Source organism: Benincasa hispida, chromosome 3, assembly GCF_009727055.1.
Source record: "Benincasa hispida cultivar B227 chromosome 3, ASM972705v1, whole genome shotgun sequence".
In the NCBI taxonomy this organism is placed as follows: domain Eukaryota; kingdom Viridiplantae; phylum Streptophyta; class Magnoliopsida; order Cucurbitales; family Cucurbitaceae; genus Benincasa; species Benincasa hispida.
In genome coordinates, this window is record NC_052351.1 from 40,716,657 (window position 1) to 40,741,503 (window position 24,847).

The 24,847-nt window shown below is 36.4% G+C and overlaps 1 protein-coding gene across 4 annotated transcripts in view; it reads left to right on the forward strand.

Moving 5' to 3' along the window:
- The first annotated feature begins 10,688 nt into the window (after positions 1-10,688).
- Positions 10,689-24,847, forward strand: part of LOC120072502 — a 70,998-nt gene continuing 56,839 nt past the window's right edge. For 2 of the 4 annotated variants that reach the window (XM_039024874.1, XM_039024875.1), the window contains exons 1-9: positions 10,691-11,209; positions 11,327-11,411; positions 12,311-14,547; positions 16,244-16,358; positions 21,247-22,074; positions 22,526-22,811; positions 22,885-23,348; positions 23,450-23,597; positions 23,683-23,804. In XM_039024874.1, the coding sequence (XP_038880802.1) occupies positions 10,926-11,209; positions 11,327-11,411; positions 12,311-14,547; positions 16,244-16,358; positions 21,247-22,074; positions 22,526-22,811; positions 22,885-23,348; positions 23,450-23,597; positions 23,683-23,804 (4,569 nt within the window). In that variant the 5' untranslated portion in view covers positions 10,691-10,925. Of the gene's footprint in view, positions 11,210-11,326; positions 11,412-12,310; positions 14,548-16,243; positions 16,359-21,246; positions 22,075-22,525; positions 22,812-22,884; positions 23,349-23,449; positions 23,615-23,682; positions 23,805-24,847 lie in introns of all 4 variants that reach the window. The other 2 variants (XR_005480510.1, XM_039024876.1) reach the window with 2 other exon arrangements.

Consider the following 24,847-nt stretch of genomic DNA (forward strand, 5'->3'; position numbering starts at 1 on the left):
CCTTCCAATGCATCATCTTCTTTTTCCTTCTTCAGCCGCATGCCTTCACCAACCACTCTTCCAACGCATCAACACACAAAATTTTATACTTAGCCAAATTTCCAAATTTTTTCCAAAAGTTAAACTTCCAACTTTCCTCTTTTCTTCAAATGTCCACTTTTTCCTCTACCATTCCACACTAGTTTCCACATCAACCTACTCATCACACTAGTCTTAGTAGGGAACATACTCAAGTAGAGAAATTAGGATTCGGGGTTTACACGGACATTGTGTTTAAGTGTGTCATTGCTTAGAAAATCTGTGCCTATACGATAGTGCCTGAACGATATATATGATATGTCAATTCTACTCACATTTCTCCCTTAATGTTCACACTGTGAGATTCATGTTTGGCCTCTCGTGGCACCTTGGGAGCGTCCCTCTTCAGATGGTTTTTGCATGGGTCAATATCAAGGTGAACGGAAAAAGTATTTATAGTAAGTGAGAGAAGAATGTGTGTCAACATGTCCTGTGGTCTCCTTCATTGGTTTGCAACGTGAGACTTTTTTGCATGGGCTCGTGGCGCCGATCCAAATGGCAGAGAAGTTTCCATATTTATACATTTTCTTGTTGGAGGGAACGTCCCCCTTCCGATGGGTTATACAGTTGGTTAATATCAAGGTGAACTTCAGAAATGGAAAGGGTCACTTTAGTTTTTTCTCCAGTTGGTTTTTTCCCTTCGGATTGGCTACTTGGGGCGGAACTCTAAGATCTAAAATGAAGGCTCATATTTACGAAAAATTATTAAGCAAGTTAATAATTTCTTGACCACATTAATGATGGCCAATCGTTATAGGAATAAGATTTATTCTGGTGTAATGATTAGTTGAGAGTGTCTTAATTCAGTGGAGGGATAAATTGACTACCCTTCGGTGGCTTTTATTCTAAACCTCTGAAGCACCATTGCAAAACTAGATGTGATATGGGGTTTATTTAGATTTTGCTAAACCTAATTAGATTTGTTTTAAAAAGTAATTGCTAAATTCTCACGTGGATCAATATGTTTGTTTTTTCAGTAACATGTCAATGTTTGATATTTCGTTAGTTGCCTTTTCTACTTTGACCATTTACATGCATTGGAAAGAGTCTATTAAAACATATTTCGTGGTAAACAACCTCGTTTTTATCATGTTTGAGGAGTGTCCTCAAGTTCCAAACCCTGATGCACCGCGAAATGTTCGTAACACATATGAGGTGTGGATGAAGGCTAGTTCAATAACCCAACTTCAGATTTTGGCATGCATACCTGATGCATTGGCCAAAAGGGTTTAAGAACATGGTCATTGCACGTAAGATCACAGACTCATTGCAAGAATTGTTTGAACGTAAGTTCTCACTTTTTGAGCAGAATGGGATTGATGACAATGAAACCAGTAGTGTCAGTTCCCAAGATAATCTCAGTCCTTCTTGAATGTCAAAGGACTAATAAAGAAAGCAATTGTTGCCGACTTTGATGAAGTTCATCGACGAGAATTGTCCTCTGAAATGAACCTTGGAGTTTATAATATAGGTTCTGATATTGATCCCACTATTCTCCAGAAAAGGAAGAAATCTGAAGATGATAAATGTGATTTATTTGTCTTGGAGACGTGCTTGGTAGAGAATGATGATTTTGCCTAAATACTTGAGTCAGGTGCTACTAACCAGGTATGTTCTTCCCATCAAGTATTTAATTCCTGGAAACAGTTGGAGAGTTGGAGAGTTGATCTTAGAGTCGATACTGGTGAGGTCGTTTCAGTTGTTGCTATAGGCAGGCTTAAGTTATTTTTAGAGAAGAAACGATATTTGTTATTGGATAATGTTTATGTAGTTCCTCATATCAAGAGAACTTAATTTTAGTTTTTTGTCTGATTGAACAAAGTTATTCCATATTCTTTTTTGAGAATCAATTATTTATTTTTAAGAATGGTATGGAAATTGGTTTTGGTTCAATGGAAAATAACTTGTATGTACTAAGACCGTTAGTCATAAAAGCTTTGCTTAATATTGAAATGTTCAAAACAACAACTGTAAAAAAACCAAGAGTTTCTCCTAAAGAAAATGCTCATCTTTGGCATCTAAGGTTAGGTCACATCAATCTCAATAGGATTGAGAAGTTGATGAAATGTGGAATTCTAAAAGATTTAGAAGAAAACTCTTTGCCAATATGTGAATCTTGCCTTGAAGGCAAAATGACCAAACGACCTTTTACTGGAAAAGATTACAGAGCCAAGGAAACCTTAGAACTTATACATTCAGACCTCTATGGTCCAATGAGTGTAAGACCACGAGGTGGGTATGAATATTTCATCTCTTTCGTAGATGATTATTCCAGATACGAGTATCTATACCTAATGCAACATAAGTCTGACGCTCTTGAAAAGTTTAAGGAGTATAAGACTGAAGTTGAAAAATTGTTAGATAAAAAGATAAAAACACTATGATCCGATCGTGGTGGTGAGTATGTGGACTTAGAATTCCAGAACTATATGATAGAACATGAAATCACGTCTCATCTCTCAACCCCAGGTACACCTCAGCAGAATGATGTATCAGAAAGGAGAAACATAACCCTATGACATGGTTCGGTCTATGATGAGTTATGCCCATATTCTAGACTCGTTTTGGGGATATGCAATAGAGATTGTAGTTTACATTTTGAACAATGTTTGCTCGAAAAGTGTTTCCAAAACACCTTTTGAGTTATAGAAGGTCCGTAAAGGTAGTTTACGCCACTTCAAAATTTGGGGATGTCGAACCCACGTGCTTGTGGCTAACCCTAAAAAGTTGGAACCTGTATGCCTATTTGTAGGCTACCCTAAAGAAATGAGGGGTGGATACTTTTATGCTCCAGGTGAAAATAAAGTGTTGTATCAACAAATGCTATTTTCTAGGAAGAATACCATATAAAGGATCATAAGCCACGAAGTAAGCCTTTTTTAAAATGAGATTTCTAATGAGACTGCTGAGACTTCAACAAGAGTTATTGAATAGGCTGATAGATCAACAAGAGTTGTTGATGTTAGTACATCTAATCAACCATATCAAGAGTTGAGATTACCTCAACGTAGTGGGAGAGTTTTGAACCCACTTGTACACTAAATGGGTTTAACAGAAGCTCAAAACATCATATCTGATGATGGAGTTGAGGATTTGTTGCCTTATAAGCAAGCAATGGAAGATGTTGAAAAAGATGAATGGATTAAAGCCATGAATCAGGAAATGGAGTCTGTGTACTTCAATTCTGTCTGGAGTTTGTAGATCAACCTGATAGGATAAAATCTATAGGCTGTAAATGTCACACCTCACTCCAGATTTCCCTTTTAATCTGGATGGAGTGGTGCGTGCAGCAGTTACCAACCCTCTTGCTGGCACTTACTGCCTATATAGCTTATTAAATTTGCTCAAACCCTGAATACGTACATTTCATTAATATACTGAACTAATTAACTCAGAACTTAACATATTTACATTACAGGGTTTCATAGCACTGTTTTACATGAATATTACAACTTAGTGAGCCCCCTCTAGAATACTAGTCCCTATATGACAGACACATGTGTACTAACTAATACAGGTTTTCAATTAAGCTTCCTTCAACCTGACTCTTTGAGTGGCAGAGCAACAGCAGAGAAGTCTTTTGGGAACTAACCGCTACCTGAAAGGAAAACATTTGAAAACATGAGCTAGAAGCCTAGTGAGTGACCAACATTTAAAGCATAATGTTCATACATAAATTTGATATTAAAATTGAAAGCTTTAACTGAAAACATAAACTTGGCAACTATTATTCATGTCATCATCAACATCATATAACACTATTTTATGCTTTGCTAGACTATGCCTTAGTCTATCAGTCTAGAGTGGTCCTCTTGCTCACTCTTTATCATCCTTTACTGCATTACTACTTAACTAGGAAGGAACCCTTTTGTTCTTTTCCTAAAAACATAATTTGCAACCTTAGTTGAGAGAGAACCTTTACTCAATTCCTCAACGTCAATCCATAATTAGTGTGGAGCGATCTCTACACTACCAATAACAACTTTTTTTACATTCATGTGATTCTCGTTTAAGTACCGTCATACCTTAGATACTACTGCTCAGATACCTTCTCCGTGTACTTCAGTATCGAGCTGCTCGAATACCTTCTCCATGTCCTTCAGTATCGAGCTATTCAAATTCTAGGACAAAGCTTCAGTACCTTCTCATCTAGTCCTTCAGTATTGAGCTATTCAAACCTATAACTAAGCTTCAGTACCTTCCATCTAGTCCTTCAGTACTGAGCTATTCAAATCTAAGACTGAGCTTCAATACCTTCTCATCTAGTCCTTCAGTACTGAGCTATTCACACTGAACTTGCTTATTCTTAACTCTTAATGACTTAGTTACCCACAAGCTTTCTATACTAACGCATCCTCTTGTTCATTGAAAAGCATAGCATAAACATAACATTAATGTGAGATGCGTTGCCTGGTAACTATTTGAGAATAGTTGTCATAAATAGCTTTCAACTTAAAAAATTCATAACTCAAAATCTAGAACTCTTTTTAAGAAACTTTCTTCTACAAACTTTTTTAGAATTGAGATAGCTTTCATACCTTAAAATATAGGCCCCAAATTCCTTGTAATTTGGCTTGGAGTTTCCAATCTTCACTTCGATCCCTGATTAATCTGAGAATCTGCCCCTTCTGCAAATTCTTCACTTTTTGTTCTTCTCCTCGTGAGATCTTTCTCCGGAAAAACAACCTCAAAATTTAGGTTCTTTCAGCTTTCAAATGGCACTGATCTCACTTAATTTGCTCAAGTTGTTTGCGAAAACCTAGCTTCTGAAGTTTCTCTTCCTTTTATACTTCCTGCCGCCTCCCCTGTTCAATGGTCAAACCGCCACCTCATCCAGCACTTAGTGCTTCCGGCCCAATTCCAATTAGTGAGTTTTTTCAATTAATTTATTTTTCCTTCCCTTCCTTCATAACCCATGTTAGGCCTTTGCCTCATAATATAAATTTAGCGTGCATCGAGTTTCAATGCCTTGCGTACATTGAATACTTTATCGTCTAACGTTTAGCGCCTATCGTCTAGTGCCCAATGTCTATCATCTATCACCCAACGTCCATCTTCTAGTGCCCAACATCTATCGTCTTGCACCCAACGTCCATCGTCTAGTGCCCAACGTCCATTGTCTAGCACCCAACGTCCATCGTCTAGTGCCCAATGTCTATCGTCTAGCGGTTGTCGTGCAGCTCATCGTCTAGTGCTGATACCGATTGCGTAGTGCCAATGCCCCATCACTTAGCGCTATCATTTAGCGAGATCCTTCGTATCGTCTAGCGCATCGTTCAACTCCATGCAATTACTACACAATCGCCCAGCGCTCGCCTACACGATCGCCTACCTCATCATGTAGTGTCGTTCACTTACTATACGATCGCGTACCCATCGTATAGTTCCAATCATCTGCTACACGATTGTCCAACGCCTTTGCTTGCACACACTTGAGGTTGTCGCAAGCCTTATCAACGCATCATGCCTTTCAACCCCTGCATTCATCCTTAGTACCAATGCATAGTTTATCCTTGCCTTCAACACTTAACCTCTATAAGCCTTGGTTGCTACACAAGCAACCCCATGCGTCCACACTTCTCCATCGATGCATGCCTACACTTTGCTTCCATACTTAGCCAATTTTCACTTGTTATATTATCTAAAACTCACCCTTGACTAAGTATTTCTAACACTTAGAATTTTCTTCCTCCATCTGCCTACTTTCTTTACCTCCTTTCATAATTTTACTTAACATGCTTGTTACTCACTTATGTAGGAAAGATGGAGTACGGGGTTGACAGTAAATGGATCTACAAGAGGAAAAGAGGTGTAGATGGAAAGTTACAGACCTTTAAGGCTAGATTTGTGGCAAAGGGTTATACCTAAGTTGAGGGAGTGGACTATGAAGAAACTTTCTCACCTATTGCCATATTAAAGTCTATCAGAATTCTTCTGTCCATAGCCACATTTTATGATTATGAGATAAAAATGGACGTCAAGACTGTCTTTTTGAATGGTAATCTTGAGAAGACCATCTACATGACTCAATCAGAAGGATTCATTCAACAAGATCAAGAGCAAAAGGTTTGCAAGCTTAATCGATCTATTTATGGACTGAAACAAGCATCTAGATATTAGAATATACGATTTGATACTGCAATCAAATCATATGACTTTGATCAGAATGCTGATGAGCCTTGTATCTACAAAAAAATCATCAACAACTCGGTAGCTTTCCTTATGCTGTATGTGGATGATATCCTACTCATTGGGAATGATATAGGTTTTCTGATAACGTTAAGAAATGGCTAGCCGCCCAATTCCAAATGAAAGATTTGGGAGAGGCGCAGTTTTTTCTAGGGATCCAGATCATAAGGGATCGTAAGAACAAAAGTTGGCCTTGTCTCAGACATCATATATTGACAAGATATTGATCAAGTACTCGATGCAAAATTCCAAGAAGAGTTAATTACCTTTCAGGCATGGAATTGTTTTGTCTAAGGAACAATGTTCTAAGAAACCTCAAGAGGTTGAGGAAATGATGAGTTCATTACGCATCGGCTGCTTGTAGCCTTATATATGCAATGTTATGTACTATACCTTACATTTGCTATGTAGTAGGGATCGTCAGTCAATATCAGTCCAAACCAGGATTAGATCACTGGACTACGGTCAAAACGATCCTCGAGTATCTTTGGAGAACGAGTGGTTATATGCTCGTGTATGGAGATAAGGATTTGATCCTTACGGGATATACAGACTCTGACTTTCAGACTGATAAAGATTCTCAGAAATCGACATCAAGGTCAGTGTTCACTTTGAATGGAGGGGCTATAGTACGACGAAACATCAAGTAAGGATGCATCGCGGATTCCACTATGGAAGCGAATACGTAGTTGCTTTTGACGCTGCTAAAGAGGCTGTTTGGCTTAGGAAGTTCCTTACTGATTTGGAAGTTGTTCCAAACAAGTCTTTACCGATCACGCTTTATTGCTGTCTCTTATACACATCTAGATGTGTATAAGAGACAGGTGTTCACTTTGAATGGAGGGGCTATAGTACGACGAAACATCAAGTAAGGATGCATCGCGGATTCCACTATGGAAGCGAATACGTAGTTGCTTTTGACGCTGCTAAAGAGGCTGTTTGGCTTAGGAAGTTCCTTACTGATTTGGAAGTTGTTCCAAACAAGTCTTTACCGATCACGCTTTATTGTGATAACAACGGGACTGTAGCAAATTCTAAGGAACCTCAGAGTCACTGAAGAGGCAAGCACATAGAACGGAAGTATCATTTGATCCAGGAGATTGTGCATCGTAGTGTTGTGATTGTCACGAAGATCGCGTCAGAGCACAACGTTGCTGATCCATTTACAAAGGCTCTCACGGCTAAAATGTTCAAAGGTCATCTAAAAAGTCTGGGTCTACGGGATATGCAGCACCTTGTCTAGGGCAAGTGGGAGATGTTATTGGGATATAGAGTATGCCCTAGTTTATTGTATTTTGTACTGTCTTTTGTATTGTACATTAGTCTCCCGAGGATTTAGAACAAGTGGGAGATTGTTAGGAATGGTGTCCTAAACTTTCCTAGTAGTCTCGTATTTTGTAAACTCTGTAAACATATTGTTATTAATAAAATAAGTGTTATTTTATAAGTATTTACTTAATCCAATAAACTAAGATCCGAGGTTATTTTATGTAACTTAAGCATGTATGTGGAGACATACAAGTGGATCATGCTTTAAGTGATAACTTAAATGGTCTGTAGTAGATGGATAAGGAGGGATACCTTATCCTGATGATACTACGGATACGACCCGTTTTGTAGATATTACAAGTGTTGTAAAGTTCTACAAATGGTCTGATTCTGATCATTCATGTGGAGACATGCGAGCAAAGGTATCCTATACAAGAGTTTGTAGAAGATCGGATCACGAAATGATTAGTCTCTTTATATAACGTCATTGATAATAGAGACTTACATTTCACTAGGATGACCATAGGTGACATGACCTTAATCCTGAGTGAGTTGGGAACTTCTACCTATGAAGGCAGTCCTTTGATTTGTGTGGGTGAGGGTGGCTAGATTGCCAACTCAACAAGCCTACCATTTTGGGGATTTGTCTGATTGGGGAACTGGAAACCTAGCTACACAAGAAAGAATTCACTTCTTCCCCGAAGTAGGGCAAGTAGATAAATTGTTCCTTTAAGGGTTGATTCCGAGTCTTGAACATAGTGGCCACATTATTTATTGGGAGAAGACTCAGTCATAATGGGACTATGACTTATTGTTCATTAGAAGAATCGGTGGTACTTAAGGAGGGCAAAACGTAAATTGGCCTAGCTGTATTTACGAGCGATTTGTGAAGGGTTATTGCACTGTTGATTGGTTATATGGACACAGAAATATATCTGTAGTGTGAAGAGTGCAACTGTCGGTCTTTAGTGGAGTGCCCGACAGTTAACGAAGAGTGGATATCGTGATTAAAGAGTTTAGTCAGTTATTCACGTACTGTTGGAGCTTCAAGCTATAGGTCCATAAGGTCCCCTTGGTAGCTCAATGGGTTCAAGTTGAGAATCAGATTTTGGGTTAGTTTGAAGTGTTTTAACAAGAGGAAATTTGATATATATGATATAGTTAAATTGACAATTATATGTGATATAATTGATATGATGTATTTGATATATTATTTGATTGGAGAAATTAATATAAATATGATTTATATTAAATGCCATAAAAGAGAAAAAAAACTATGGTTTATGTGTTTCATATGATGAAATATTAAAATTATAGGTTATAAATATAACATGATAAGTTAGTTATTGTATTTAATTATAATATATTAATTATGAGATAATTAATATTAGTTTTCTCCAATAACCGACTTGAGTGGGGGGTTATTTACAGTTATGGCTAACTATTGGATAAAAGATGAAAATAGTTTTCATTTTGTCATAACACACGCTACAAGCATCAAGTAATCAAATTACTTGTAGAGAGAATAAACAATAGGCTTAGAGTATTCGATATGATAGTTACTTGTTGCTACACGATCGAATAGCAAGTCTATACGATAGGCTTCTTCTTACTACACGATCGAGTACCAAATCTATACGATAGACTTCCTCTTTCTGTTGCATACTCGATTGTTTACCTCCTCATTCCCTCTGTCCAAAGTCATACAGAGCCCACAACTCCTTTCTTACATCAAGAATATCAAGGTAACTCTTGTGGTGGTGTCTCGTTTACTTGCTGCAAGGATCGAGTTTTACTCGACGAGGATCGAGGATTGGGTTTCACTTGTTGAGATCGAGGATCTTCCAGTTGTTCGTTGTGCTCGAGTTCTGATCGTTGCATTCGAGTTCTTCTTTGGACGCATTAGAGATTGATTGAGGAAAATACGTGAATAAGGAGTTCTTCAAATGTATTATACTCGATCTCTTTGTATTTATTCTTTGAAGCATGCTGTAATTTAGTCTTTATGCATAATTGTTTCTGTTATACTGTAAATGTATGTATTCTTTCTCAATGGAGTTTGGAACGATTTGCTTCCGCTTATTGGTTCTCTATTTTAGAGTTCCTTCAACCCTCATTATAATCTTGAACCCTGTCGAACTAATTTGCATTATCTCATATACTAGATTTACCAGCTCATTTATGTCAATGTGCTTGGAATTAGCAAACCCTTCAAACGGCCTCCAACATAGCGTTCTTCTGTGTCGTCCCATGTACCACCATAACATAAGAATATATACTTCTCCATCCTTCAAGAAAAACAATACAAAAAGTGAGCAGTTAGGAAAATTGGTCACTGTGAAATACTCGCTATACTCGATCCTCGTTACACGCTTTTCACTACACGATACTTGATATTCTTAACTCGATGCTTACTATTTCATAACTTTCTCTCCCTTTATCCTCGCTCCACTGGGAGCTACTCGCATGTCTCAGTGCATAAACTCACACTCATTCGTTCTCTTTGTTACATTCGTATGTCTCATACAATGTCAGAAAAGTGAAAAATGTGAGCAAAAAATGAGAAAAAAACTAGCACATTTACTTACTTGAGGTGTGAGATAATATAGTGAAATGATCTGAATGCCTTTATAACATGATCTCTGTCAAGAAAAACAGGTTTTGTGAAGTGAGTTTCTTGGGGGAAAGAAAGTTTGATTTTCTCTTTTGTGTTTCAATTCTGTTTCTTCTTAGTTAATAAAAAAATTACTTCACATTTCAAGAAATTGATTTGAAAGAATAGTGAGAATTGTCAGAAAATTCCCTAATTTGTGTATTTTCGTACATGAGCATTAATTATAGCGCAAGTCCTCCAACGAGCACAAACAATTCAAAATGATCGAGTATGAGTATGGATGACTACGATCGAGTATACACGTGTCAATTGCACACGTATTGAGTGACCATGCATCTGGGTATCGAGTTATCGTGCATTCACGATGATGTAAATGCGCTTCTCTTTGTTAGAATCAGCTCCTAGTTCTTTAGTAGCAGTCGGCTAAGGGTAATTGAGGATCAAGTAATGAGCCATCGAGGATCAAATTTCTTGATGATCAAGCGTGCAAGGTGCATACGTGGCTTACATGAACAAAATACCATTTTTCATTACCATTTTTCATTTGGACACTAGGCGGTACAAAAAAAACCGCTAGCTAAACGTCCGTCCGACATTACCCGCTGTCTTGCGTTTAGCAACTTCACGTCTTCTTCTACAAGCTCACTTTTCCTCATTCATATTCTCCCAATCCTCACTTTACGATTTCACGCTCGTTTTTTGGGAAAGGAATCACTGCTTATATGGAAGAATTACGATTACGCATCATCATCGTGCTGTTCCAGCAGCATTAGCTATGGGTTTGTACAATTTTCTTCTGCGGAGGCTGGTGTCTCTGCTGCGGCCATGGCTGCCCGAAGACTCCGACCTTCGGCTCAATTTGGGGTTTACTCGTTCCTCCATCGTTGCCCACAAACTCCATTTGAACGTTTCGGCTCTCAATGAGCTATTTGAGGAGACCGCGACAAGCATGTCCTTCAAAGAGGTGATTGTCGACCACTTGAGCATTGTTGTCACATACTGGCCCTTTCCAGCCTTCAAGATAACAGTACACGATGTCCATGTAACGCTGTGTATCAGGTTAGTCAATTGCTACCGTTGTATCTATGATAATCTAAATCGTAAGTGTTGTTAAATCTATGGTTTCTATTGACTGGGGATGGTTACTTGGTATTTACTTGGTTGGGAATTTAACAGGGAGGAGATTTCGAGAGGAAAACGGGAATCCAATATGGCATTTTCTGAAACTTTGAAAAAGAATCTGTCTGCTAGTGATCCGGAGGTGATGCCGTTTTCTTTTTTCCATTTCCGGACAAATTTAGATATTGGATTGTGCTGGTTGCGTTTTATGTAGTGTGGATACTGACATCTTTTAGCTCATTACAACTTGGTGTTGTCGTATAGTCGATCTTAGTCTTCTCTTTAAATAAAGCATTTCAATGGTGAATAGTATTCTTTGCTTCACTTTTCTTGGTAGCTTATTTGTTACGAATTTCGATACTACTTAAGAAGTTTGAATTTCTGTGTCATTCAATTGCTATCAATTTGGGAATAACTTTAGTAGAACTATTGTTGTAAGGACAGGTGAAGTGCCCGGTTGAGTTGCTCAAAGAATTCGATATTTACAAACTGGGTCTATAGGCATTTTGATATCCAATATATTTTCACTTTTATCTTATTGGGAACAAGCTGAAACTATCTTTTTAATGTCGTCTTTACAAATTCAATATTTCAAGGGTATGAAAACATAGATTGAGGTTTTCTGAAAATTTGAACTACACATTTTTTCTCTAATGAAGCATTATATATTCTCTTTATTTCCCTCACTTTATTCATTTTTCAATTGGATTCTGCCAAACGCAAATGCTATTTTCATACTTTTCAAAACTGCCGCCAAGTACTTTCTTAGTTCATCAATTCAGGACAGCTTTCAAGTTGTGCTATCAAAATATATTTAAATTTGATTCTTTTTTTCTGTTGTATCCCACATTCTCGATTATTATTTTTTGAATAACAAATCGTCATCTTAGATTTCAAATATTTTGCTCTTTGATTACTTTTGTTGAACAGAAATGTTGTTTACCACTTCAGCCTAGTTCCTCAGTCTGTTTCTCTTCTATAAAAAGAAATCCTAGTGCCTTATTCTAACTACCACCACTATGGTTATTGAATGGGTTCCAGGGTGTTACTTTGCATGATATTATGAAGAGTTTTCTAGACCCACCACCAAGATACCGGTTGAAAACAGCTTCTAGAAATCTACTACTCAAACGTGGTTGCCTAAAGGTGAATAATATTAACTTAGTACTGGAGTTCCCAGTCTTTAACAATGTTTTTGAATATTCGTTGAGCATAAAGCGCCTAAGTGCCAAATTTGATAATCGAAATCAAGGATGCCTTCATGAGCTCATACATGGAATCTTTAAACCATTAGCACACAGCTGCCTTACCATCACTGGCAATGATCTTGAGATTGTTTTGAAGAGGGAAGCTCAGAGTAGTAGAATTTTGAATTTAAAAGTTATATTCAGTCGCTGCAAATTGTATGATCTTCAGCTTGTCGACGTGAATCTTAGAATTCCAGAATTAAGTCTTTCAGTTACTCCAGTTGAGGTTTCAATATATTCAATATTAAATGGAATGTCATCTAAAGAATACAAGTTTTCTAGAAATGGTAGACAACTATGGAAACTAGCTGCTCGAAGAATTAGCCACATTACTTCATCGCCAGGAATGTCATTGCATCATCTTGTCACTGTTGTGATGCTGTGGATACAGTATGTCAATGTCTATGAACTTTTACTACTATTAACTGGATATCCTACGGACAATTTGATGAAGAAATTCACTTATAAGATTTCTTCGGATAGAAAACTCTTCATTTCTTTCAAGAAACATTGGATGACAATACTGGATATTGAGAAGAAGTTACCAATTGGATCCATTGCACAGGGACGAAAAATAGCACGATATAGAGCCATCAAGAATGTTGAATGTGCAGAAGACAAAAAGGAAGTATCTAACATCGTCCACTTAAAATTCTTTTATCAGATCTTTTCAGTTCTTTTATGCATTTGGAAAATATTATGCAGGATATTTTGTTTCATAGAGGAATACGTTGTTAAAACCTTGACTCAACCACAGAAACTGGATGGATGTTTAGAAATTGTACGCCAAGATTCAAATTCACAGTTTTGCTTTATGTTGAATATTGGAAAACTGTTAGTGTCTATTTATCCCGCAAATGAAATTCAACCTCCCACATTTGAAAACCTTAAATCAAAGTTTGGGATCCCATCCTCTTTTTTTCTTTCATTCCATTTTTCGTTTGATGCACTCTTAGTCATATATACGGTAGACCTCTGTGAACAGTCTTTACTCATATCCTGTGATCAATTCAATGTTACTTCCTTACCTTCCATGGAGGTTCCCAGTGGTAGAGTCCGTTCTGGTGATCTGCTAGGGTCTCTAAAAGAGTGTGACATGGAAGGAGCAAATAATCCGAAATCTATTGTTTGGGGTGAACCTGCGCAGAGCTTTCTTCCTTCTGATGGTCGTGAAACAGATACTGCTGACTTTGGTGAAGTTGATTGCAACCCGTTCCTAGTTAAATATTTGGAGGGCATGTGGTTGAGATGGAAATCTGTATGCATGAATCTTGAAGAAAGTGGGATCAAGTATTCAGATAATCCTTGGTTTCTTTGTGAAATCAATAGCTCATTGACAAAATCAGTGCATGAGAATTCAAATACTTCATTATGGAAATGCAATTTAGCTCTAGGTAAGCTGAATTTTGCTTTGGGATATTCATCCATATTATCGGCATCTTTGCTCCTTCAATTGATGCAACATCGTGCTTATTCTTGGACTGAGGATGAGCGAAGTTCTGAAGTTTCTTCGCATCCATCAACAGATACGGTAGATAATAGAGAAGTCTGTTTGAATGATAAGTATGAGGACTGCACTAGTCAAATGATGACATCATTGCTTAAGAAGCTACCACTAAAACACATTCAAGTTGCAATGCACATAGCTGGTTCTCACATCCAAATGGCACTTGAAAAGGACTTCCATGATGGCTACGTAATTTCCAGTGAGATAGCTCATAAGGGTGAGTCACTCATTGCATTTGATGTGCATGATGTTGAAATTGCCGTATGCCCGGCTTCCAGTTCTGATCTGGCATTTCTAATGGAGAACTCCTCCGAAGCTGATGATAAAGAACTGGAGCATCTCTCTTTGAAAGAACCCCGTATTTCAAAAATTGGTAGTGAAAAGTATACATCTCAAGAATTGGTTTCCCTCTGGTTCTACCTACAAGTTAAAGGGTTAAAAGCTTATATATTGAACTTGGACCGGATACAACATGATCAAATATTTATTTTCAATCCAATGCTGGTCTTATCATCAATTGTCAGGTATGGTTATTTTCTTAATACTTTTCTCTATATAATTGTGGTGATTCTCTGTCAATAAATAATATGTACTTAACAAGGCTTCTCAACTAAAAGTGCTCTCTCTCTCTTCGGAAAAAATAATAATAAAGAAAATCTATTTTCTTTCTTGAATGTATGTTTTAAAAACTCACACACACGTACATATTTCTGTGAGTGTTTGTTTATGCTTGATTTCCCCCCACCCACCCTATTGAGCATGATTTCTGGTTGATTTTCTTCTAGTCATGTACTCATTACAAGATAACATAATTATGTCGACGAGCAATGAAAATGAGATGGAAACTTTTCACACGATATTTTTAACAAGGAAACAAAACTTTTATTCATTAATGACAAAAAAGCAATACGAGAGGACATTTGGTTTTCTTCAATGATGGCCACTTTTAAACGACTAGAATAGAAAACCAAGGGGTCCTGGTAACATCACTGTTTTGGGTTTTCAGTTTTTATAAACAGTGGCGTTTGATAATTATTTTTGTTTCTTGTTTCTCATTTTTAAGGATTAATTTCAAAATTGTGTAGAAATTATAGAAACAACGGGATCAAGTTTCTTGTTTTTGATTTTTTTTCCTAAACATAAATGAAAATATGATTTTAACATTTTTTTTTACTCTAGAATGCATCATACATATCTAAAGAAAATATAACATAAAAATTTTGGATATCTAATTTAAAACTAATTTTAATAAAGCAAGAAATAAGAAATGGTTACTCAACTTGTCTTTATTTTCTATTTTCCAATAAAAGAGAAAGAACAAGAGACATTTATTAAATGCAATTATTTTTTCCCCTTTAAAAAATAGGAAACAAGAAACAATAAATGAAAATGTTACCAAATGTCTTGCTCAAAATTTAGAAGTTATTATATTTAATTTACTGTTTTCACCTAACCAAGAAAGAAATTAAAATATCTTACAATTATTTTAGAAATTATTGATGTACTTCGTTGGATCAATGCCATAAAGCAAATATCTCTGAATTATTGTTAGAGAGAAATCAAAGAGTTTTTGAAAGCAAGCATATTGAGGGATGGATTATTTCGAGGCATCTCACTTGTAGGTCTCTCATTGGTGTTCCCATTCTAAGCTTTTTCGGAGATTTTCTCTTCAAGATATCAAATTGAGTTGGGTTGCATTTATTTCTCCTTAATTCTTTTTGTAGTGTTGTGTTGGGACTTTTTGGTTGTACTCTCCCTTTTGTACATTTTGTAGTCTGCTAATTGTGTTGTATTTAATAATTTATTCTCTTTTCTTCATTAATGAAAAATAGTTTCCTTTTCAATAAAAATGATTATTAATTTACTTCATGTTGGAAATTTCTTACCATGGCTAGTAATTTATGGAATTTCTGTCAGTTTGAGGTTGGCTGGGGATAGTATGTGTTCAACGTGCGTATAAGTGGAAGTGTGGAACTACGTTATTTGTACTTAGATAGCAACCTTAAATATCAGTATGCAAACATATTGTAGATGGTTTTTTCAGAAGAATGCAAGCACAACCTAGTGCATTCATCACTATATACCATTGAAATTCAATGCAGTTAGGAATGCACAGTTAACATCTAAATTTAATATGAAAGTTTCAAAGTAACTGTTTCCAGTCTTATTTTATTTTATTTTTTATAAATCAAGTTTATTGTGAATGGAATATTCATGCAGGAAATCTGTTCACTCATTTAGTGAGAATGTCAATGCTTTCTCAGTAGCTTTTGACTGTACGACCACAGGTTTCACTTCTTTATCATATATGGAGGATTTATATCTTCTCGTTGAGGTAATCGTATCTTTGCAATCTCGATGACTCTACATATGGTGTATTTGTTTGTTTGTTGACACCTTTATTTTTGTACACGTGACACTTACATAATGTGCAGTGTTTTTGGTATAACGGGATTTCGATTGTTATTATATTATTATTATTTTTTTAAAGTTGATAAGCTACTACATCATCCAATTGACTTGGCAAGTATGTAATTTTTGCTGAAACATCTATTGATGTGAACTGTATCGTCAAAATAAAAAATAAAAAATAAAAAAAAAAAAGAAAAGAAAAGAAAAATCTATTGATGTGCAAACTGGGCACCTCTGGAGAGATGATTCATATCTGAGCTATGGATTTCTATGGGAGGAAACTTGTTTGTGGAGAAGTAAAAGGAGAGGAAAAGAAGGATATAGTTGTTAGGAGTAGCGTTGAGGCAGCATGTGAAAAACTTCTCATGGGTGATGGATGTGGGAACTAGGAACTACAATGGTTGTAGAAGATTTTAGAGGAACTGAGGATTCGGACTTGTGTGTTTTGTCCTCTGCACTTAGGTGACTCTGTGTTCCTCTGCACTAAACTATAAAAATAAAACAATTATCAATATGGTTCATGGAGATTTTTATCGTTTCTTCAAATTTAATTCTACCTATGGTCCTACAGTGTACATATAGCCTGCAGAAAACAAAAACAATAACCACTAATCCTAGAAGCTCATTACAGGCCTAATCTAAGGAACAAAGTAGTCAAAGCATGGAGGATATGCCAACTAGGTGTCGAGGATTCATTTTTACCAACTATCATTCTACACTCACCTTCAAGTAGTTGTGAAGATATCAATCCTCCCTAGCTTGCCAATAATTTCCTGAACTATATTTAGGGAATCCTTTGCTGAGAGTACTGACTGGCTGATTTTGGGTGAACTAATGTTTAAGTGCATGTTTCTTAGCTTCAACTAGATAGTTCTTTGGAGCTTATTTTTGCTCTTATATAAGCTACTTGAAAAGCCATAATCATGGTTGATTTTGCTCAATCATCGTCTCTTTGGTTTGTGCTGCTAGCGGCTTTTGATATGACGTGGGTTTCTTCTAACAGTGCCTTAGTTTCAAGTTCTCTCAGTTATGTGGCTAGAACTTTTCATCCTCAGAAGGCTCCTTGAATCAATGTGGCATGTTGGAAATAAGGGACTTAGTTGATTGTTTATAGTCTCGGGGGCATTATAGTTATTTACTTTACCCTATTTTTTTTTCCTTTTTTGTATTGGGGCTTGTTAGAGCCAATAAATAAGAATCCTCTTATATCTCGCATATCATGTAAACATTAATAAAAATGAAACTCTCTATTGTGGTTTTTTCTCCCTGTTTTAGGGTTTTCCACGTAAACTTTGTGTCTCCTCTTTCTCTCTTTTAACATGGTACATTCCTTGAGGATAAACCTTTCTTCCCTGTTAGTCATCTTCAGGGGGAGAGTACTAGTAAAGAGGCTAACTGGTCAACATCCTCCATCCTTATTGATCTTCCTGGGCCTATCTTGAGTTCCCATGACATTGTCCTACCTACTAAATAGGTCCATTGACTAACATACTACATGAAGAATCACAGAAAGGAAATTGTGTCCCTTACTGTTCCGCTGGCTTTGGTCCATGAATCTGAACCAACATAAGCTCAAGGTACTACTGAATGTGTCCCTGATAATAACGATTTGTGTGTTGGGGATGATATTGTGGATGTAACTGAGAATGACAGGACTAATGTGTTAGTTCCAGAAAATAACAGGTTGGAGACAGTGATGAGACTATAACAAAAACACAAGAAAGCGAAATTCTATCTCAGCTTGAATTGTGTGATCAGAATCCTACTACATATGGGAAAACATATGAGAAGTCAGACAAACTTGGGGATTATGATGCTTCTCTTGACATGCCAATTGCTTTGAGAAAGGGCACCAGGTTCTGCACTAAGTATCCTTTGTATAGCTTTCTATTCTATAGTAATATGTCTTCTAAGTTTAGGGCTTTCATTGCTAGTCTTGACATAGCAACAATACCAAAAAAACATACATGTGGCTATGGAGATTCTAGAGAGGAAGATGGAAGAAATGAGAGCTCTTGAAAAGAGTAATATGTGGGACCTTGTTACTCTCCCAAAAGGACATAAAATAGTTGGGTGCAAGTGGGTATTCACTCTGAAGTATAAATCTGATGGTACTTTAGATAGGTACAAGGCCAGACTTGTAGCGAAAGGGTTTACTCAGACTTATGGGGTAGATTATTCAGAAACTCTCTCTCCTGTAGCAAAGTTAAACACGATTCGGGTTCTTCTCTTTGTTGTAGTAAATAAAGATTGAACTCTCTACCAACTTGATGTGAAAATTGCCTTTCTAAATGGTGATTAAGAAGAAGAGGTGTATATGAGCCCTCCTCCAGGTTTTGAAGCTCTGTTTGATCACCAGGTGTGTAAACTCAAGAAGTCCTTGTATGGTCTGAAACAGTCCCCAAGAGCTTGGTTTGAAAGGTTTATTACCTTTGTTAAGTCTCAAGCGTTCACTCAGAGACACTCTGACCATACATTGTTCACAAAAAAGGTCAGTGTCTGTGAAAATTGCTATCCTAATCGTGTACGTGAATGATATTGTCTTGTTAGGAGATGATATTGATGAGATCGCCAAACTGAAAAAGAAGATGGCAAACGAGTTTGAAATCAAAGAGCTCGGGAATCTAAAGTATTTCCTTGGAATGGAAGTGGCCAAATCAAGGGAAGGAATCTCTATCTTACCATGGAAGTACACTCTTGACTTGTTAAAGGAAATAAGTATGACTGGATGTAGACTTGTTGACACTCCTATAGAATTCAATGCTAAACTGGGAGATTCTATTAACAAAGTTCTAGTTGATAAGAAAGGTATCAGCGTCTAGTGGGAAAGTTAATTTACTTCTCACATACCAGATCAGACATTTTCTATGCTGTCAGTGTTGTTGTCAGTTTATGTAGGCACCTTATGAAGAACATATGGAAGCTGTGAATCGAATTTTGAGATATTTGAAAAGCATTCCTGGTAAAGGTCTAATGTTTAGAAAAACTGACAGGAAATGCATTGAGGCCTATACCGACTCTGACTGGGCTGGATCAGTGACTGGTAGAAAGTCTACCTGAGGGTACCCTACCTTTGTGTAGGGTAACCTGGTTACTTGGAGAAGTAAGAAGTAAAGTATAGTTGTTAGAAGTAGTGTAGAGGCTGAATACAGAGCTATGAGTTTGGGAATTTGTGAAGAAATCTGATTGAAGAAAGTACTGTCTGATCTTCGTCAAGATGGTGTCTTACCTATGAAACTCTATTGCGATAATAAAGTTGCTATGAGAATCGTCAAGAATCCAGTACAACACGATCGAACGAAACATGTGGAGATTGACAGCCACTTTATAAAAGAGAAATTGGACAATGACAATATTTATATTCCGTACATTCCATCAAATCAACAAGTTGCAGATGTTCTCACTAAAAGGTTACGCAGGCATAATTTTGACTCTTGTGTTAGTAAGTTGGTCTGATTGATATCTATGCCCCAACTTTAGGGGGAGTATTGGAAATAAGGGACTTAGTTGATTGTTTATAGTCCCGGAGGTATTATAGTTATTTACTTTACACTATTTTTCTTTCCTTTTTTGTATTTAGGCTTGTTGGAGCCTATAAATAGGAATCCTCTTGTATCTCTCACATTATGTAAAAATTAATAAACGGGGATTATTTATCGTGTTTTCTCTTGTATCGTATCTCGTCTCTCTCTTTCTCTCTTTTAACAGATTGTATGGTTGGAATGGAATTGAAGAATCTTCAAGGACGAGGAAAAGTCATGTGAGCAGCTTTGGGATGATGTTGTTTTCCTTGTCTCTGTGGGCTCCTGAGTTCAAATACTTTCATTATTATTTCCTATCAAATTTGTTGGCAAGTTTAAGATCCTTCTTCTTTTCAACTCTGTGCTTTTTCAGTTGTTTGTAAATTCCCTTTTGTAAATTCCCTCTCGCGGATAAAAGAAAGTCACAAATGATGGGAAGTCAAAATGTACACTTCCAGCAAAAAAAAAGAAAAAAAAAGAAAAAGGGAAGAAAGAGAAAGTACATGGAACTCCGTGAGACCCCATATATTGAAGACATGTGTGTAGGGGTAATAAAGGGAATCCATCCACTGACAGTCAGTAGCAGGAATGTGTCTGTACATGAGGGGAAGTAGTATTAGTAGTAGGGGCTGAGAGAATGTTTTTGGACAGGAGAGCTCCAGCTCTCACAAATCTTCTGGGTGTTCGACTCTTCTCTGTTATCTCCATTGTTTCTCTGTTCTGTTGTTTTATCCTTATTTCTCAAACAAACAGTAAGGGATATTCAAACTCCAAGCAAATGTGGTTGAAACGGATGATGGATTTGCAAAACGTGATTGAAGGAAAATATTTGTGAATATACCATAAAAGAAAGGGTATTGTAGGCAACAAACTGACGAAGTAAAGAAGATAAATAAGGAAATTACTAAAATCCCATGCTTCTCGTCGGCGTGCATTATCTAAAACATTTTATAAATATTCTCAATTAGTTGTAATATATTTTTTTTTAACTTCTATATTTTTCTTGTGTAATTCATATTACTCAACTCAAGAAATATGATTAATATAATTCGCGGTATCCTTGGGTTGTTTTAATTCTTTTTAATATTATGCTTGTTGAATAAACAAAGATAACTGTTGTCAAATCTATTTTCTTCCGGACTCTCCGTGCTTGTTAAATCCCCCCTACAGATGGTTTGAAGTTACTGAATTGAATCGGTTTGAAGTTACGGAATTGAATCTTACGTTTCTTGTCAATTGGAGTATATCTCTCAGTCTTCGTTTTCTTATCTGAATTGTTGTTTTTGTCAGGTTATTGGACATTTGTCCTCTACAATTTCTTATCTAGGCTCTACTAGTTGGTGTCCCCAAGAATTTATGAAACAAAATATCATGCTGACAAAGCCCATGCCGAAGTTTGTATACGTGAAAGAAGCCTCGATAAGTTGCCGAACTAGTTCTATGTTTCACGGGAGCTTTAAAATTAAGCGGATGGATGTCATTCTTCATAATTCCCGGATGAGTGACACTTTCAACAGTTCTAATATCTTTAGCCAGAAAATGGCAGAAATCAATTCCCCTGATTGTGGAATTTGGATGTCTGTTGATCAGGGAGGAGTCAAGGTAACATGTGAAGAGGATGGAGTTGATATTCTTACTGATATCTCTAATATCAATTCAGTTATATTTAGGTATCACAAAAGTGATATAGATGAATCTGTATTCAAATCTCTGCAGACGCAATTACTTAATTGCTGTCTTTACTTCTATCATCAGATTTCTTTCTCTCATTTCATTCTTACCTTATCTTTGATTCCACGTAATGGCTCATCTTCAGAAGGGTTGAGGAATATTCACCACAGTTCTATTTCTAGAAATAATGAATTGAACGTGGAGAATTCTGACATGGCAGTTAATGCTGAGGGGCCAGGTGGACGGTCTGTCTTTGTTCAGGATCTGGACTTTGTTTCCACTTCACCATTTTCAAATTTTCAGTTGCTTGTACATATTGCAATTAGTAGGATTCTCATAACGAGGTGCTCAGTGTATGACATCTTAGTTGGAGCACATCAACTGAGTAAAATTTCGTCATCTCTCTCTGTCGGGGGAGACTTTCGGACCATCTCTTGGAGGATTCAGGTGATTGTTCTGTGGAGCATAAAGAGTCATACTTCCCCTTTCTTTTAGTTGTATTGCATCTTTGTGTCTTCCCCTCCCGCCCCCCCTCCCCTCACCCCACCAGTTCAATGAAAATCTTGTTTATTGTCCAAAAATAGTAGGATCTTTGATTTACTACAAGTCTAGGTTTCCAAACTGTCAAGTAATTTATCAATAAAGCGACAAATAAATCCCTCATGGATTTGTATCTATGTTTTTTTCTTTTCTTTTTCCCTCATCAGGTGAATGAAAATTTTATTTTTTGTCCAAATGTGGTAGGAAGCTTTGATTTACTACAAGTCTGGGTTTCCAAACTGTCAAGAAATTTAACAGTAAAGAGATGAATGAGTACTACTGTGCCGTTGCATCTTGAAAATTACCAAGTTCAAACAATTGCCATCTAATTTAATTCAAACATGGTCCCAATTGACAGGGTGGTCTTCTCTTCCTGGAAACATTGGCTTTGGCATTCTTTATCAATTGTTTCCATAAATACTGCCATGCCATACGGAGTCTATTGTCTGTGTTGCAATTTTCTGATCAACAAGATAAGAAGGCTCAAGACATGGTGGAAATTACTAGATTGGATGAAAGTGCTACTGACGATGTTGTTGGCAAGACTACCGACTCTCTTCTAAGAGTTAAAGGGAAACTTCTGGAAGTTTTTATCCTCAATGTCTCTAACATTTCTCTTGTTCTTGTTGTAAAAGATGAATCTGGTATATTATGTTCTGTTTGGTTTGATTTTAATAATATCTGTACACCTACTTCATTATTGGTCCTTTTTTGCAGATGTGATTTGGGAATTTGTGATTAAAGTTGATGCGGATTTAAAATTTCAATTGGCTGATAATAGGAAAGAACTTGAAGTTAGTCTTTCTCACTTTTCAATTCTCTCCCACCAAATTGAGGAAACCTTGCGAAACAATTTTCAAGTTCCTCATTTTTCTTCAAATTTGTCGTCCCACCCTGTAGCTGGAGAACTTGCTGCAAGTTCTCAACATGGAAAGGGAGTTCAGTCAGATAATGATGCAAGTAGTTCAAAACATCCAGTTTCTCATAAAAAAATTTCTGGGAATAGTCATGTCACTGGGCCTTTTTGTTTTAGCTGTCAGCATTATTTACTGGAGAACCTGGTCGCTTCCTTGTCAATTGAGAAGACCTGTAGTGATCATATAGGCTTATTAAGTAACGCATGGGCTGGCAAAGGCTCTTTGTCAGGGTTGGATCTCACATTGTCTCATTCTGAAATACAGGTGAGTCCTAAATTTCTTAAAGAAGCTTTGCCAACACATTTTTTTTTTTATTTCTCTTTTGCTTTGTTATATGATATGTATATGATTTTTTATTTCCTCAGGTGATTTTGTTAATTGTTTCATCATTTTCTGGATCATATGACAAGGAAAAGACGAATGAGCATAAAAGGCAATGGTTGGGTAGTCAGCAAGTTGATACTAATACCAAAGAGACATTTACCACTGATGTGGTAACCCTGGTTCCTGATGGTATTTATCATTTAAAGGTTTCTAACTGACAATGTACAATCTTTTTTTTGTTATCTTGAGCTAATTTTTTCCTTAAACTATAAAGGAACGATTGTTGCAATCCAAGATATCCATCAGCACATGTACTTCAGTGTAGAAGGTGGTAACGGGTACAATTTAGTTGGTGTAATGCACTATTCTCTTGTGGGAGACCGGGCTTTATTCAGGGTAATTCTGTGAAGCTGTTTGGTTTATTCAATGTAGGCAGGTTTATATTTTATTTTTTTGTTTCGTTTTTTTCCTCTCCCTTTGCTATCAAGATTCCAACTATATCCCTTTTGCTTAACCTTCTTTTTCACTTGATGCTAGTTATAGCATATAGTTTCCATTGAGCCATGTCTTTATATTATGTCGATAAGATGTTCTAGTCTTTGTGATAAAAACTCTTCGGATTTAATGCCTAGCTATTAACTAACATGATGGCTGTTGAAATAATTGGACCACCTTTTTGAGGAAGGTAGAGTTTTATTTCTAGTAAAAAAATATGCTTCTTACAGTAGTTCCAACTTTATTTCTTTATTTTCTTTCAATAACTCATCCTTTTTCACTGAATAAGTAGCAATGAAAGAAATTGTTTCAACCAAGTGGATGAAATATATAGGAAATATTAATCTGAGACCTGTAACTCAATATTGAGAGTACTCACGAACATACATAAGTGTTTATATGTAGGCATATACTACAGTCTTTAACTAAAAGAATGTAAAACTACAATAAAGGACAAAATATTACGTTTTTGGAGAAATTGCTTTTCTTATTCAACAAAGGATCCAATAATAGGTAACTATGATACAAGAAAAACTTCAACCAAGGAAACTAATTATAAAAGAAAAGGATATAAAATAATAATTGAAAGATAAAAAGAGATATTTTGTCTAAACATAATTATGCAATATACTACACTCCCTCATCCCTCAAAGATGGGTTGTAAGCCTTCATCAAAGCTTGTCTAGGTAATGATTTGGTGATAATATCAACAATTAGATGGTAAGATGGAACATAATTAGCTTCACTATGCTACATTAATCTTCCCAGACAAGAAATGACGATTTATCTTTATATGCTTCATCCTGTCATGATTTATGAGATTCTTTACTATATTTTTCCTTTTTTTAACAAGAGAGAGAATTTTTCACTTAATACTCAATAGATACGAACTCCACAAGGGATGCATATTTTCCTTCATCAATGTTTTCTTGTTTTTTTTTTTT